The sequence below is a fragment of the Ictalurus punctatus genome, chromosome 11 (genome assembly GCF_001660625.3).
Source record: "Ictalurus punctatus breed USDA103 chromosome 11, Coco_2.0, whole genome shotgun sequence".
NCBI lineage: Eukaryota > Metazoa > Chordata > Actinopteri > Siluriformes > Ictaluridae > Ictalurus > Ictalurus punctatus.
In genome coordinates this window covers 12,678,496-12,693,379 of record NC_030426.2, presented here as the reverse complement: position 1 = coordinate 12,693,379, position 14,884 = coordinate 12,678,496, and the positions used below count along the sequence as shown (strand labels likewise).

The 14,884-nt window shown below is 39.5% G+C and overlaps 1 protein-coding gene across 2 annotated transcripts in view; it reads left to right on the top strand.

The window, feature by feature from the left end:
• srgap3 (SLIT-ROBO Rho GTPase activating protein 3) overlaps positions 1-14,884 on the top strand; it is a 140,076-nt gene that overhangs the window by 76,374 nt on the left and 48,818 nt on the right. For both annotated transcript variants that reach the window (XM_047158559.2, XM_017480461.3), the window contains exons 4-5: positions 2,658-2,720; positions 13,157-13,342. In XM_047158559.2, coding sequence (XP_047014515.1) covers positions 2,658-2,720; positions 13,157-13,342 — 249 coding nt within the window. The remainder of the gene's footprint in view (positions 1-2,657; positions 2,721-13,156; positions 13,343-14,884) is intronic.

Here is a 14,884-nt window from a genome sequence, read left to right as displayed (position 1 = left end):
CCATGACAGAAATGCGTGTGATTAAGCTAACAAAATTATATGACATGTAAAACTTTTTTACGCAAGTACGTAGTCATGTCGTCAGAAATTGAGTTATCAGTGTCCCAATGTGTAGTGAGCCAGAGTCCTTACAAGTGCCCGAACTCGTGTACAGTACACAGTATACTGATTCATGACCTAGAGAGCTGATCGAGACACACCCTAAGTAATATTTTCTATTAGGAGTTTCACGATTAACATCTGATTACATTACATTTTACATTACATTGATGGCATTTGGCAGACACCCTTATCCAGAACGACTTACATTTATCTCATTTATACAACTGAGCAGTTGAGGGTTAAGGGCCTTGCTCAAGGGCCCAACAGTGACAACTTGGTGGTTCTGGGATTTGAACTTTTAATTAGTAGTCCAATGTCACTGAGCTACCACTGGCCCTTTTTAAAAGCCGGGATTGCACATGTCTCATTCTCACAATTAACCACAAGATGACTTTCTTATGGAACTAAGTCAAAGTGAACATCTGGACGGCAGCTAAATTTAAGCAGAACCGCATACTCAGATCAACTAAAATCCTATGCTAACCTTCATTTGTGGTCCTTCAAGAGAGTCTAAACTAATTAGACATGACCTGGACATGACTGACCACCATTATTAAAAAGAGAATGATTGAATATCAGGTCCTTTATTTTAATCACTTCCTTCAGAAGTTTACTCCCACCTCCCTTGGTCTGACATGTTTGGGTGACTCATGATGTATGAGTGAGTCTTGGCAGAGATTAATCAAAGGACCTGATTTGTTCTCCTGCTAAACACAGCAATAATTACAGGAAAATGAATGACTGAATGTCGAAACTAGACATGCTAGAGCTTTTAGCACATACTTTGACCAAAGTTCATCTGAAGACGTGGAGTACCGTACGTCATTTCTTTTATTCTAGCCAGTGCGGTGGCTCATAATTCAAAGTGATATATATGTTGGATAATTTACATTAGGCTAATAGTAATATATCCAGTTATTATTGTTTTTACTGTCTGTTTGTTAATCTTTTTAGAAAATTTGTTTGTTAGATGTGTTATTCCACCATCTGAAGTGAACAAAAGAAGAGAAATCAGGGGCTTCAATAAATAGTTTGATATTTAGACATCGCACACACACACACACACACACACACACACACACACACACTAACCCCCACATTGTAGCCCAATAGACACACCATTCTCAGTCCAGAGACATGCAGCTAGTTATGTTATATGCTAACTGACATGTAGCTGGGAGACACTTTCAGGTCTCTAAAACAGTTACATGTCTACTGTAACATCTCACAAACAACACCTGTTTATGAAGTGAATTATGAAGGTTCTTCATTAAACACTGCTGTGAAATGACTCATTTGTGATTATGCACATGCAGTCAGATATCTTCCAGTGCTGTAGAATAAGACTTTAGCCCAGGAAAAAACTAAAGAGACAAAAGATAAATAAGGACTAAAGCGTGATGATTTGTGGTGTTGCAGGAAAATAATCAATGATGGGATGGTATATTGCGGTGTGTTCTTGATTATTTTCCAATAACAGTACATCCTGAGTTGATGTGAGGTCATACTACAGCAACAATGCAAAAATGATATCTTAGCAAGTCTTATCTAATGTTCTTATTATGAGATTATTATCAATCATATCTACAATTATTCAGCCTGTTAGATGCTTTTACTCATTTCAAGCTTTAAATTGTATTATTCTATTGGAAGATCATTTTGATTAAAATTTGATAAATTATCTGCCAATAGAGCAAGACTATTTCAAGCTTGAAATTATTGAATTTGATTCAGTATCGTTGATACAGTATGTACTGATCGGTATATGTGTGTAGTATGAATGCAATCTAGACATACTACATCTGCTATGTTGGCATTGTCATGTGACCTACAACTTCAGAAGAATTTTTTGATTCTGACAGCACTTCCACGCCAGTCCTGTTGCATTATGGGACGGTGCAGTGTGCATTGCTTCCATACTGCAGAATCTCGGTGGAAGGAGTAGGTCATCTGGGTATTTCTCGACTCCTGTTTTATGAATACTGAGAATTCGGACATACTACTCCTTAGGGGCAAATAATTTTTTACAGCACTGTACATGCACATACATGTACTTTCATGTTAACACCTATGTATTATTATAATAATGACAGTAATAATAACAATAATAATAAATAGAAATGTAATTATACAGGACTGAAATCAGTACAGATATGAAATCAGTACAATAAAATGAATTAAAAAGAAATAAGTTAAAATACATAGTAAATAAATAAATGGAAAGGAAATGGGTGCATTCATTACTGGAGAGCAAGATGGTAAACCTACAGCATTTCCACACATACTGCATCCTCATGGACGGGCCTCCTGTGCTGGTGTATGAGTACAGCATATTGATTTTTAACTGTAAGGGGCCTCTTGTCCAGAAAATACAGCACGAGATAATGGAGTTAGACTGGTTACAGCTCATCATGCATGCCTTAGCTAATGTATGAAGATAATAATGCGTCTCTGTTCATTTAGCGTTAGTTTTTCTTGAATGCATTTCGCTGTTGATGTGCATCTAACTAACAAATATACATTTTGTAACAATTCTTGACCTGTTTTTTTTTCAGAGTAAAGAAATTGGCATTCAGATGCATGAGGAGTTGGTGAAAGTGACAAATGAGCTATACACGGTGAGTAATCGTTCTCTCCCACACCTCTATTCCGCTCTTTTTTTCCACTAGAACTCACACATGGCACATTTTTCACCATGGCAACATGGCCTTTTGCTTTGCTGCTGCCTGTTTATATTCTTGTCCAGTGTTAGGTGAAGAAGGAGAACTTGCTTTCAGGTGACCTGCCTGACACAAACATTCCATTCAGTGGCATAATGATGATGATATCTGTATGATTGATGGTATTGTTAGTAATATTTGCTGAAGAAATTTTGTGGGCTTCTGCAGTTTTCTTACATTAGTGCCATCTTAGTTTCACTCTTAATGCTTCCATCTGTGCACACAACAACACTGTAAACTTTCCTCATCAGTCAGTATGAAATAAAGGACATCTGAAGCCTTATTTCTCTCTCTCTCTTTCTCGCTCTCTCTCTCTTTCTCTCTCTCTCCCTCTCTCCCCATGCTTTTTCCCTCGTTATCTTTATCAGGATGAGTTGCTTGCTATCTCAGGTTTTCTTTTCATCTCATTGGTGAGAATACTCACCAGTGAGTCTGTATCAGAGAATAATCTCTGTCCAATTTCCCCATTTCCTCTGTAGACTAGAGCAGCTGCCCGACTGAAATCTTTAACCAGCTGTTCAGGAGTGTTTTCCATGGTAAAACCAAACAGCTTGCAAATGTTTGCTGTGTATTTAGTGTACTTATGTTTAATTTTGAACCTAAGGCCCCAACTTTAATTAGATCCATTATAGTCTGTTTCAATGAGGTAAAGAATGGCTAAGATACAATGCGAAGACATTTTATGAAGACATTTCCAGTGGTGCCATTCTTAAAATGTAAAGCTTTCAAAACATAATGACTCATTTTTGAGTCTCCTGAAAAGCAAACAAACAAGATACAGTGCCCCCCACTAATATTGGCAGCCTTGGTAAATATGAGCAAAGAAGTCTGTGAAAAAATGTCTTTATTATTTAACCTTTTGTTCTTTTGTTAAACAAATTCACAAAAATTCACAGCAAAGCAGGACTAAATCTGGAATGGGATGTTCAAAAAGCATATATGGATGTGATGGTCAGATGTCCACATACCTTTGGCCATATAGTGACGATATAATCTGAGATAAAATATGTGCTCCAGATGCTGGAGTTGCTTGTGTATCCAGCCGTCTATATTCACTGCAGCAGTCCAAGTGTTTTATCTATTATAAATTTATACACCTTCTGAAGAAAAGATTGTTCCTGGCCTGAGGGAAAATCCAACATCTGACTAACATGTTACTTTAAATTTAATTTGGACTTCCTGTCATTAAATCAATCTACCACTCACATCACGTTGTGGAGTATGGTTCTTTGCTAGTGTTTGGAATGGATTTGTTTTAGGAAGAGTGAAATCACTTTTTGTACTTATGAATATGATTGAAACAATCTATATTCATTCTGTCCTCTTCAGTTAACATTTAACCTTGGTCAGGGTTGAATTGGGCGTGGCAGGAATACTATGGGATTAGATTTGTGCCAAAAGTATTTAACGTAACTTTTTAAGAAACGAGCAAATATATACAATGAGAAAGAAGAAAAACACTGAAACTGAAAACAGTGAACTCAGTGGCAAAGATTTTACCTGATCTTCAAATAAACAGCATTCTTTGTTAACAGTTTTCAAAGCTTAATTTTCAATAATCATGGTTTATGAATATGCTGCCAGAGTTTTCATTTACACTGTAAAATATTTCGTTTATGCTCCGCTAGTTTATGGTCACCATTCTGGCACAAATCTCACGTGTGGGTGGGGCTTAAGAGTAGACACTTCAGTGTCATGAATTTTTATGAGCGTTCTGGATCTGTATCTCTGGATAATTATAGTATTTGTACTTTGTAGTGGAAATTATTTACTTACTTTAGTCAGTATATTAGTTCTTAATTAATATTTTGAGGTTTGGGTAGTCTCATATGACTGTTTTGTTGAGATGAGCTCTCAGGAGTGGCACAAAGCGTCATCATCCTCCTCCTCAGCTGGACACTCTGAACACTACAGCTGAACTGTAAATCCAAATCTCATTAGTCAATAAGAGTAAATTGCTGTTAAGCCCACCCACACGTGAGATTCAGAAAAAGTTTAGTTTTTTTGTTTCTCACTGTATATTTTTGTTAGTTTCTTGAAAAGTTATGTCCAGTACTTTTGACACAAATTAAATCCCATAGAATACACACCAGTCCATCACAGGGCACCACACACATTCACATCCTTATTCACACAAATTTAGAGGAGCCAATCACACTACAGGGATGTTTTTAGGATGAAGGAGGATACCAGAAGGAAACCCCCATGTTCTAAAAGATGTGACATTATTCTGATGAATATAGACAGAACATAGAAGAAACACTCTGTCTATCATCAAGTCATGCACTTTCCATGCTTTCTGAATACAGCAATTGCTGTTGTATAGATATAAGTAGGTCGGTATTTTAAACTTGCATGTGCAAGCTCTGAATTAATATATCAATTTACAGGCCATTATGTAATTTTGCGTTTTTTGATTTATGGCTCAATAATTAAAAACAACAAAATTAAAGAACCAAATAATGGAACATTTCTTTATTATTTATAGTAATTAATACTTATTTATTAAAATGCAGACTAAATTATTGACCAGTCTTTCCTGATGGTGGAATTATATGCAGGGAATAAGCAATGAGGCCTAGAAGAGCTGAGAGTCTGCAGCATTGCTGCTGCAGTAAAGCTAGTTACTCCTCTCACAAGGTATAATAAATAAATAAATAAATAAAAAGAACAGCAGATTCTTCCTTGTGCAGCAATGCATGTAGCACCTTGAGCTGTTTGTATAGATAATTTGTTTCAACGGTCACACTTGGTATATTTATCTTTAACAGCGAAGCAGATTTCTTACATATTAACCCTGAAATTATGCACAAGAAGTATTAGCATTTCTGTGCTAATGATGTTGCAGTAAAGCCAGAGTCACGTCCCCTGATTCAGCTCTGCGCTGTCATCTAGAAAGTGATTTAGGTGTTTTTACTTATTCTGTGCACGCACTGGAATAAACAATTACCTAAGTTATGGAACCTGAAAGCTTTGGGCTGTGGTGCACAGAGCATATTCAGCCAGAAGTGACTAGAATTGTAATAGAAAACATTTTGTCCTACAATTAAGACAACATACTTAAAAAAATCCATTATCAGTGACTGGTTGTGTTGGTCTCCAGCAGTGGACTGGCATCCTATCCAGGGTGTATTTCTACCTAGCACCCAGTGTTCCTCTGGATAGGCTCCAGATCCACTGCAACCCTGACCAGGATAAAGCGCATACTAACATTGAAGAGGGTGGCATGGTGATGCAGTGGATAGCGTTTCCACCTCGTACAGTGCCCTCCACCAATATTGGCACCCTTGGTATATATGAGCAAAGATGGCTCTGAAAAATTGTCTTTATTATTTAAGCTTTTGATATTTTGTTTATACTCTGACCTCATGGATATCAAACAATTGCAAACAAAACACAGGTATATCAAAAAAATATCTTTGCTATTACATAATATTATACTTATTATACTGTTGTGGTGCCAGTGTTGGCCCACATCTCTTTTGAAGGTGCTGTTGCTGGTGTGCTGTAAAAATCAAACAGCTCAAATCTACAGTATGCTCACAACGAACCACCTCAGCATGGCTGAAAATGAGATTCTGCTGCTTGGGGACTTACAGACATACAGATCCAGCTAGCTTGTAAACACGCTTCCTTTTTTCTCCTCAGTAGAGAAATGAGCTGACATCCTTGGTTGTAGTGAAACAGGTTTTTGATACTCCTCCATGCTGGAATATACAGCTCTGGAGAAAATTAAGAGACCACAGCAAATAGTTTTTTTAATCCGCATCTCTACATGTATGGCAGCCATTCCATTCCAGTGTCTGTTGAATTCTAACACAGGCACACCTCACCTCATTTTACTAAATGAGGTACTTGATTAGGTGATTATCTGAACCAAATCTCATTTAATAAGGAAAAGTATAAAAACCACTGCTGTGGTCATCACTGTCCTCGTGCAATAGGACCAGCTGGATGTCAAAGACAATGCTAGTAGTGCCTCAAAAGTAATTGGAATAAAAAAAATAACTGTTGACCATGTCAAAAGAGTTGAAAAGGAATGTTTTGAGTGAGGAAAAGAAGGGTTCAATTCTGCCTTTACTGGCAGAGGGATACAGTGAGAGTCGGGTTGCTTCCATCCTTACAATTTGACGGTGGTTCATAAGAACAAGGTCAAGCAGCAGACATTGGGGACAAGAAAGCTACAGACCGGCAGAGGGCGAAAACAACCCTCCACTGACCGGGATGACCACCAACTCATTCGAATGACACTCAATAACCTTAGGATGACATCAAATGACCTACAAAAAGAATAGTAAACAGCAGCTGGGGTGAGGTTTGCAAAAGACCATAAGGATTGGACTGTAGAGGACTGGAATAAGGTCATCTTCTCTGATGAGTAAAATTTTCAGCTTTTCCCAACACCTGATCCTCTAATGGGTAGATGGAAACCTGGAAAGGCCTATAAGCCAATCAAGATGTGGATGGAGGACCACCAGATCAAGACCCTGTCATGGCCAGCTCAATCTCCAGACCTGAACCCCACTGAAAACCTCTGAGTGTGATCAAGAGGAAACAAACAAAGCCGAGCTACTTGAATTTTTGCACTAGGAGTGGCATAAAGTCACCCAACATCAATATTAAAGACTGATGGAGAGCATGCCAAGATGCATGAAAGCTGTGATTGAAAATCAGGGTTATTCCAGCAAACATTGATTTCTGAACTCTTCCTAAATTAAAACATTAGTATTGTGTTATTTAAAAATGAATAGGACCTTATTTTCTTTGCATTATTTGAGGTCTGACAACACTGTATCTTTTGTGTTATTCTGATCAATTGTAATTTTCTGCAAATAAATGCTCTAAATGACAATACTTTTATTTGGAATTTAGGAGAAATGTTGTCAGTAGTTTATAAAATAAAACGTTGGGGTTATACATGTAACCTTTTTCCCTGAGAACGGAATGAGCTTCACTCTGTGGGGAAGCGCCCTTGCAGGAGACTGGTATCTGAATTCTATGTAAAATCACACCTATTTATAGACCTTGCATATACAGGTGACATGGCGTTCAGCGCATCGCATGACTATAAAACGGTGCCTGTAAACCACGTCATCAGCTTCTCTTTGTCTGAAGCGAAGACGCAATTTACAGGTATACCCCAGTATGGCAAAATCTCTTCCCTTCTCGGGGAATGCTGTGGGAATGAGTATACCCACGCCATCATACCAAGGATATCACAGAGGCTCCATCAGTAGGGGTGTGGCTGGCCAAAATGGCAGTTACATAGACTCTAATGTAGAAGGAGCCAACCTTGCTGAGAAACGTTCCTTTACGAACTCCAGGACTGTACCCATTGTGCAGTTTACTGAGTCTCATTGGCGTTCTGCACACCACAATAAAAAAGTTGCCACATGAACGCATACAATTATACAATTTTCTTGTGGATGGTGCTCTAGCGTTTAACATGGTCTCTACAACCTCGGTTGAGAGACCGGACTCTATGAGCTGGTGCCCCTCATGGGCCAGACTCACAGTTTCTATAGCTCTGGTGGAGGGTGATAATTCAACCCTCTGGCTTGAGACAGTAGATCCCTGCGAACGGGAATCTCCAAGAGAGTGACGTCCAGCAGAGATATTATCTCAGAGAACCAAATTTGAGCTGGCCAATCCGGTGCTACTAACAGCAGACATAGCATAATCTTGGCAAACTCTCTCTAGAGCCTGTGGGAGCAGAGCGATGGGGCAAAGGCATACAGATGTGACCTTGGCCACCTATCATCGCATCCAGCCCTGACTTTTTTTTTCTTCTTTGGTGCAGGAAGAGTGAGGGCAAACCACAGTGGGCAGCGTGTTGTCTCTTCTGAGGCGAACACGTCCACTTCCGCTCGGCCGAAGTCATATGGACTCACCCACTTATGGATGGAGCCTCCCATCCCTGGGCCTCAGCCCCTGCCTCGACAAGATGTTTACGGAATGTACATTGCATTCACTGACAAAACTTCCCCTCACACAAGGAAGAATTAGTTGAGCCTGCCTGAACAGGGAGCATGAATGTAATCATCCCTGGTGGTTGATATATGCGACCAATGCTGTATTGTCTAACACATGGTGACCTCTCAACTGAGGAGAAGAATTTCAGTGCTATGAGTACTGCCACACTTCTAGGCGATTTATACGCCACACTAGATGAGAGCCGCTCCAGAGACCATGAGGTAGGCATCTGACATCACCATCTTGTGATAAGAGACGCCCCTAGAGAATGACCCAAGGCTAGAAACCTGGGACACCTCCAAGTTCTCAGAGCATGTAGGCATCGCCGCGTGTTGAATCACCAACTTCCTGGACCGCACTAGAATTAAGCAGTCGTCCAGGCAGTTTAGCACATGGATACCCTGGAATAGCAAAGGAGCCAGTGCGACATCTATGCACTTCATGAAGGTGTGAGGGGATAAAGCTAGCGAAAGGAAGAACCAATATTGATACGTGTTGCCTCTAAATGCGAACCTCAGGAACTTCCTGTGACTGGGCAATGAAATATGCATCTTTTTTAGATCTATCCTCACAAACCAATCCTCAAACTGAGTCTGTGGAACAATAAGTTTGAGCGTTAAGATGCTGTACCTGTATGTATGAAAAATACAGTTTAGATGATGCAGATCTAAAATTGGCTGCCTACCCGGTCTTTTCTGTGGACCAGGAAATAATGGCTGTAAAACCTCCCTCCCTCAGAGAAAGAGGCACATGTTCTATGGCCCCTTTGTCCAAATGAGATCTACTGGGCTATCATCGGGCTCTGTGGCACAGTGCTGACTACTATGGTGAGAATGCCTCTGAGATGGGGGGGGGGTCTTAACTTTCCACATTTTGTTGGAGGGAAAGGATCAGATTTTAGTTGCCCTGTTACAACTTGGTGTCCAGAGAAAACTGAGAACTTGTATTTAGTTATTTATATATTTTCACAATGAGCACAGTCAACCCCCTAGAGGGTTGCTGCAGCATACTCTGCTCCCATAAAAATGATGCACTGGCTCCCCCCTCTGGCTTCTTGGAGTCAGAGAGGGTGGGTCCATAACAGAAGGAGAAATCGCTTCGCGAGCTCCAAAACCCGGAAGCGGAGAGTCTGAACCGGAGGAAAGAGCAAGAGATGTGCAGTGCTTGTCTCTGATTTCCCCTCCAGATCCATACAGCACCCCATCTGGTTGCCTCAACAGCATTTCTGAGGTTCCGAAACCCATCTTGCTTCGGCTGAGAAGCAAGAGAGCTGCAGCACGCTCCACTCCCATACTCTTCACAGAAAAACTGTGAAGAGTTTTAGGCATGTTCACACAGACAACTGATATGCGCTTCACTGAAGACAAAAGAGCTGATGACCTGGTTTACAGGCACCGATACAGGCACACGACATGCGAAATGCCAAGTCACCTGACCACGGCTAGCCTATAAATAGGCATGATTTTGCACAGATTTCAGATACCGGTCGCACGAATGTGCCTCCCAACAGCATGAAGCTCACGCAACGTTGAGTTCCCTTTGAAAGGGAACAAAATGCTCATTTTACCCAAACACATACCTATAAATAGTAAAACCAGAGAAACTGATAATTTTGCTGTGGTTTCTTAATTTTTTCCAGAGCTGTATATAGTAAGATATCTGTTAGTCTCTCCAACTAGGGGACACAGTGTTATATTTTCCTGCCTTATTAGGTTTATTTATGATTTCTAACTTCCTGCTGATCAAAAGATGAATGAGATGAGGAGTGTTTGGGTTTTGTTAGTGCTGTAAAAGTCACTTTGCAGAGGACAGCAGCTGTATGTTCCAGGAAGCTGTGCACCATAAAAGAGCCAGGTGCTGGCATTCATAAAACTGTGCAGCACCAGCCATTAAAACCAGGGCATAAAGAGAAATATAGACGCATCAGTTCTAAATTTGGATGCGGAAAGCTCTTGTAGGATCATCCATAATATTTCATTAGGAATGCCACATTAAAACTAGATTTTCTTGCTTTTTCATTTTTACTCTAATGAGAAAGGTCTTATGAAGGATGGTTGTGTATACTTTAACACACTACTCACGTTGTCTACTTTTACTGGTCTGTGGTGTGAGTTGTCCAGAGGCTAAATCTCTGCTCATCCTCTTCCTAATGAGCTGCAGGAAACAGCTTTTTCCAGCAGGAGATGGTGGCCAGAAGATGTGGACTCACCTAATGACTGTGATTTGGCAGGCTTTGTTTAAAAAAAAAAAACAAAAACAACTGCATTAGTGTTAGTATGTGGTATTAGGTTCTGAATTAGGGAAGAGCTGGAGCTTTTTAACTTCTGTATGGCTGGTTGTTCAGACCATTACCAAGTCTTGTAGGTGGTAATTCATTTAGTTAGCAGTATCAATGTCAGGAAGTTTTGCAATCCTGCACCACAGAATATTTTCATTTCAACACTTACTAACGAACCTTCACCTCACCTCAGTAATAAATAAATGCTTATTTAATAGAGCGCTAAACATAGAGATAGTTGCCCATATACAACAGAAGTGCACAGTATGAGTATACTTACATATGCTTGCATTTCATCAACAACATGCCAGAATTAGACTTAACTAGGCTTAATGATCTTTTCAGTTATTTATAGATTGCACAGCCTTGTAAGTAGACATATGGATTGAAATTTTCAACTCATTAGCTAAGCAGGCATGGACAATTCACTAGACAGGGTGCCTGAGACATGAAGATTGTGTATCTGGGCTATTATTTTGTTATTTGTAGTTGCCTTTCAGGCAAGTAGGCTCACTGGGCTAGCGGTCACCAACTGTTTTTTTCTTTCTTCTCTTGTTCAGCCAGAAAAAGTCAAAAACACAAAACTCCATTTGCCATTGACGTTTGCAAAACCAAAATAAAATGTATATTAAAACAAAATTTGCTTCATGGTGGTCCACCACAGCTCAGCTCTAATGCTACTCATTCTGAATCAGACCAACCTGCTACACTATACACATTTACTAGTCGGATTAATAGGCATGCACAGGCAACATGCAGCATTTTTGGAATCAGGAATACGCAAGTACAGTGGATCCGGAAAGTATTCACAGCGCTTTGTTTTTTATTTTTAATAAATTTGCAAAGATTTCAAACAAACTTCTTTCAAGTTGTCATTATGGGGTATTGTTTGTATAATTTTGAGGAAAATAATGAATTTAATCCATTTTGGAATAAGGCTGTAACATAACAAAACGTGGAAAAAGTGAACCACTGTGAATAATTTCCGGATGCACTGTATGTGGAAACCCCGACAAAACTGAGTGAAATCAAGTGCAGCGTAAAGCTGGCATATGACTCTCCTGGTCACCTCATCCAATGACTTCCTGATTTTTGTTGAAGGTGCAAACATGACACTCTTAGAAAAGGATAATGTCTGCACTTAATGAATGCACTTAACTAAGTAGGATATCATAATTTATTACATTATTCTAGCTACCATTTTGAGCCTATTTAATTAGGTTTCTAGACATACAAATCATGGGACGTAAGAGATTTCACTTGCCTGGTGATCTTACTAATAGAATTATCATTAGTCCACCCCTGGTAATGCTAAATTCTTGATGAGCTGGACATTAGCCGACAAATGTCCAACTCTGATCTAGAACTTTCATCATTAATGTTCTCTTATCTAAGTCTATGATAATTACAAGAAACAAATAGGACTATTCCCCCTTGTTTTGCCAGCTCCAAGTCATACATATTCATAAAATTGCCTGCTTCTGGAGCTGCAAAGGGAACACTGATCTTCTTTAACTGGGCCCTGTGCAGCGCTTGATGTATGAAGTTGCTCATAAGATATGCTTCATTTCAAGGCATCTTTGCCTACAGAGAAGGGACTGGGTCATTTTCAGCTCGAATGAGGTCTAATTACAGAAATGGGGTGGACTTATTTATGCTTACACCATCACAAAGAGAATATCTGGTTGAACTGTGCAATAGTAAAGTCTTTGCAGAATAGCAGTTATCTAATTACAAGCATGCCTTGTAACAATATTACTACAAGCATCTGGGGAACCCACATTTTTGCTATTGGATACCAACAAAGAGAGCGAGTGTTAGCTTGCATTGTTCAATCATTATCATCAGCATTCAAAATTGCTTTCTTTGTCCTGTAGGTGATAGCTGTGCCACCAAACCGTTCTTTTCCATCACATAAGATTCTGAGACTACACTAAGAATACAGGCCCCATTGGTTGTATTTCCAATTGTAGATTATAAATGTTTTAGTGTTTCCACATACAGACCAACTCTCATATGATTTTAACATCGAACCTTAGATGACTTCTTTGTTTCGCTGCTGCTTCCTCACTGCCCCCTGTAGGTGATGAAGACATACCACATGTACCACACAGAGAGCATCAGTGCAGAGAGCAAGCTGAAGGATGCCGAGAAGCAAGAGGAAAAACAGTACAGCAAGTCCGGAGACCTGAACGTCAATCTCCTGCGGCATGAGGAACGTGCCCAGCGCCGCAGCTCTGTCAGGAAGATCGAGAAGATGAAGGAGAAGGTGAGAACAGGCCATCTGAATCACCATCAGTGTCACTTCATGACAGTTTAATTGGCTTGAGATAATGTTCGTCTGTTCACAGCCTTCATGGGTGCTTAAGTAGGTGACATATTGAAGGAGCTCTTTCACCACAGTGGAACTGCCCTTCATTTACCATGTTTACTGTTGTACTTCCATCAGACCCCTGAAAGCTTGATTAGACTTGTATGACATAGAGGAGCTAGTTCATATGGAAAGCAACGAGGATGTGTGTGTCACACATGAGACTACATGTGTGGACACTCACATACACTAACATGCACCACTTCAGGTCAGTGACCTGAGCTGGAATTTCTCCACAAATGCTAGGATTCAAAGTGCTCAATTTCGATTCTACTCAAAATCATTACATTTGCTTATTAATGTTGCTTATATCAGACACATTAGGTGTTATAGAAATGGGGAAAAAAATGATCAAATGGACAAAATTGAGAATGTATGCACAGTAATATTACAGCACAATTTTGACTTATCATGCAATTTATCATTCAATTTATCAATAATTTAATAAACAAAAACCAAAAATAATGATACCGGTGTAAAACCAGATTTACACTGTATGGTTTTGCTGTCATAGACAAAAAACATATTGAAAATGAATTGTTTGGTTGTGAGTTGGCATTTTGCTCACCAGTGTCTGATTTAGTGCCATCGCGACTAAAGATAGCCAACAACAAAGTTCTGATAGTATCATAAAATTAAGACCACTCCTTTCCTATCAATAAGTGGATCACCTAAGATGACACAGAACTAACTGTACAGCTACAAATACAAATAGAAATACTAATACAATCGCAATACAATCATACAATAATTGCATTCATTAATGTAATGTTACTAGCCTACATGCCTAACCACTTGCACAGTGAGTTAAAATGTCACAGCTCTAGGCATAACATACTATATAAATACTATTTTCCATAGTTTTTTCTCCCTCATTGCATAATCTGACTTGGAGGACATGTTATCGGACAGTCTGTTATAGAATTCTGCTAAGATTTTATTAGGATCTTCTTGTACAGATAACTGCAATCGCATAGTGTAAAACCAACTTAAAAGTACACTATATGGCTAAATCTTTGTGGACACCAGTTCATCACACCCATATGTGCTTTTTGAACAGTACATTCCAGATTTAATCCCCCTTTGCTGTTATAATAACCTGAACTCTTTGGGGAATTCTTTCCACTAGAGTATGGAGACCATTAGTGATGTCAGGCACTGATGTTTGATGAGGAGGCCTAGGGTTGGGGTTGAGGTTAGAGCTCTGTGCAGGCCACTTAAGTTCTTAGACTCCAACTTTGGCAAACCATGTCTTCATGCTCGCTTTGTGCCGAGGGGCATTGTCATGCTAGAACAGGTTTAGGCCTTTTAGTTCCAGTGAAGGGAAATTGTAATGCTACAGCATGCAAAGACATTCTAGATAGTGTGTGTTTAATTTTATGGCAACAGTTTGGGGAAGAACCACATATGGGTGTGATGATCAGGTACACTATATACACT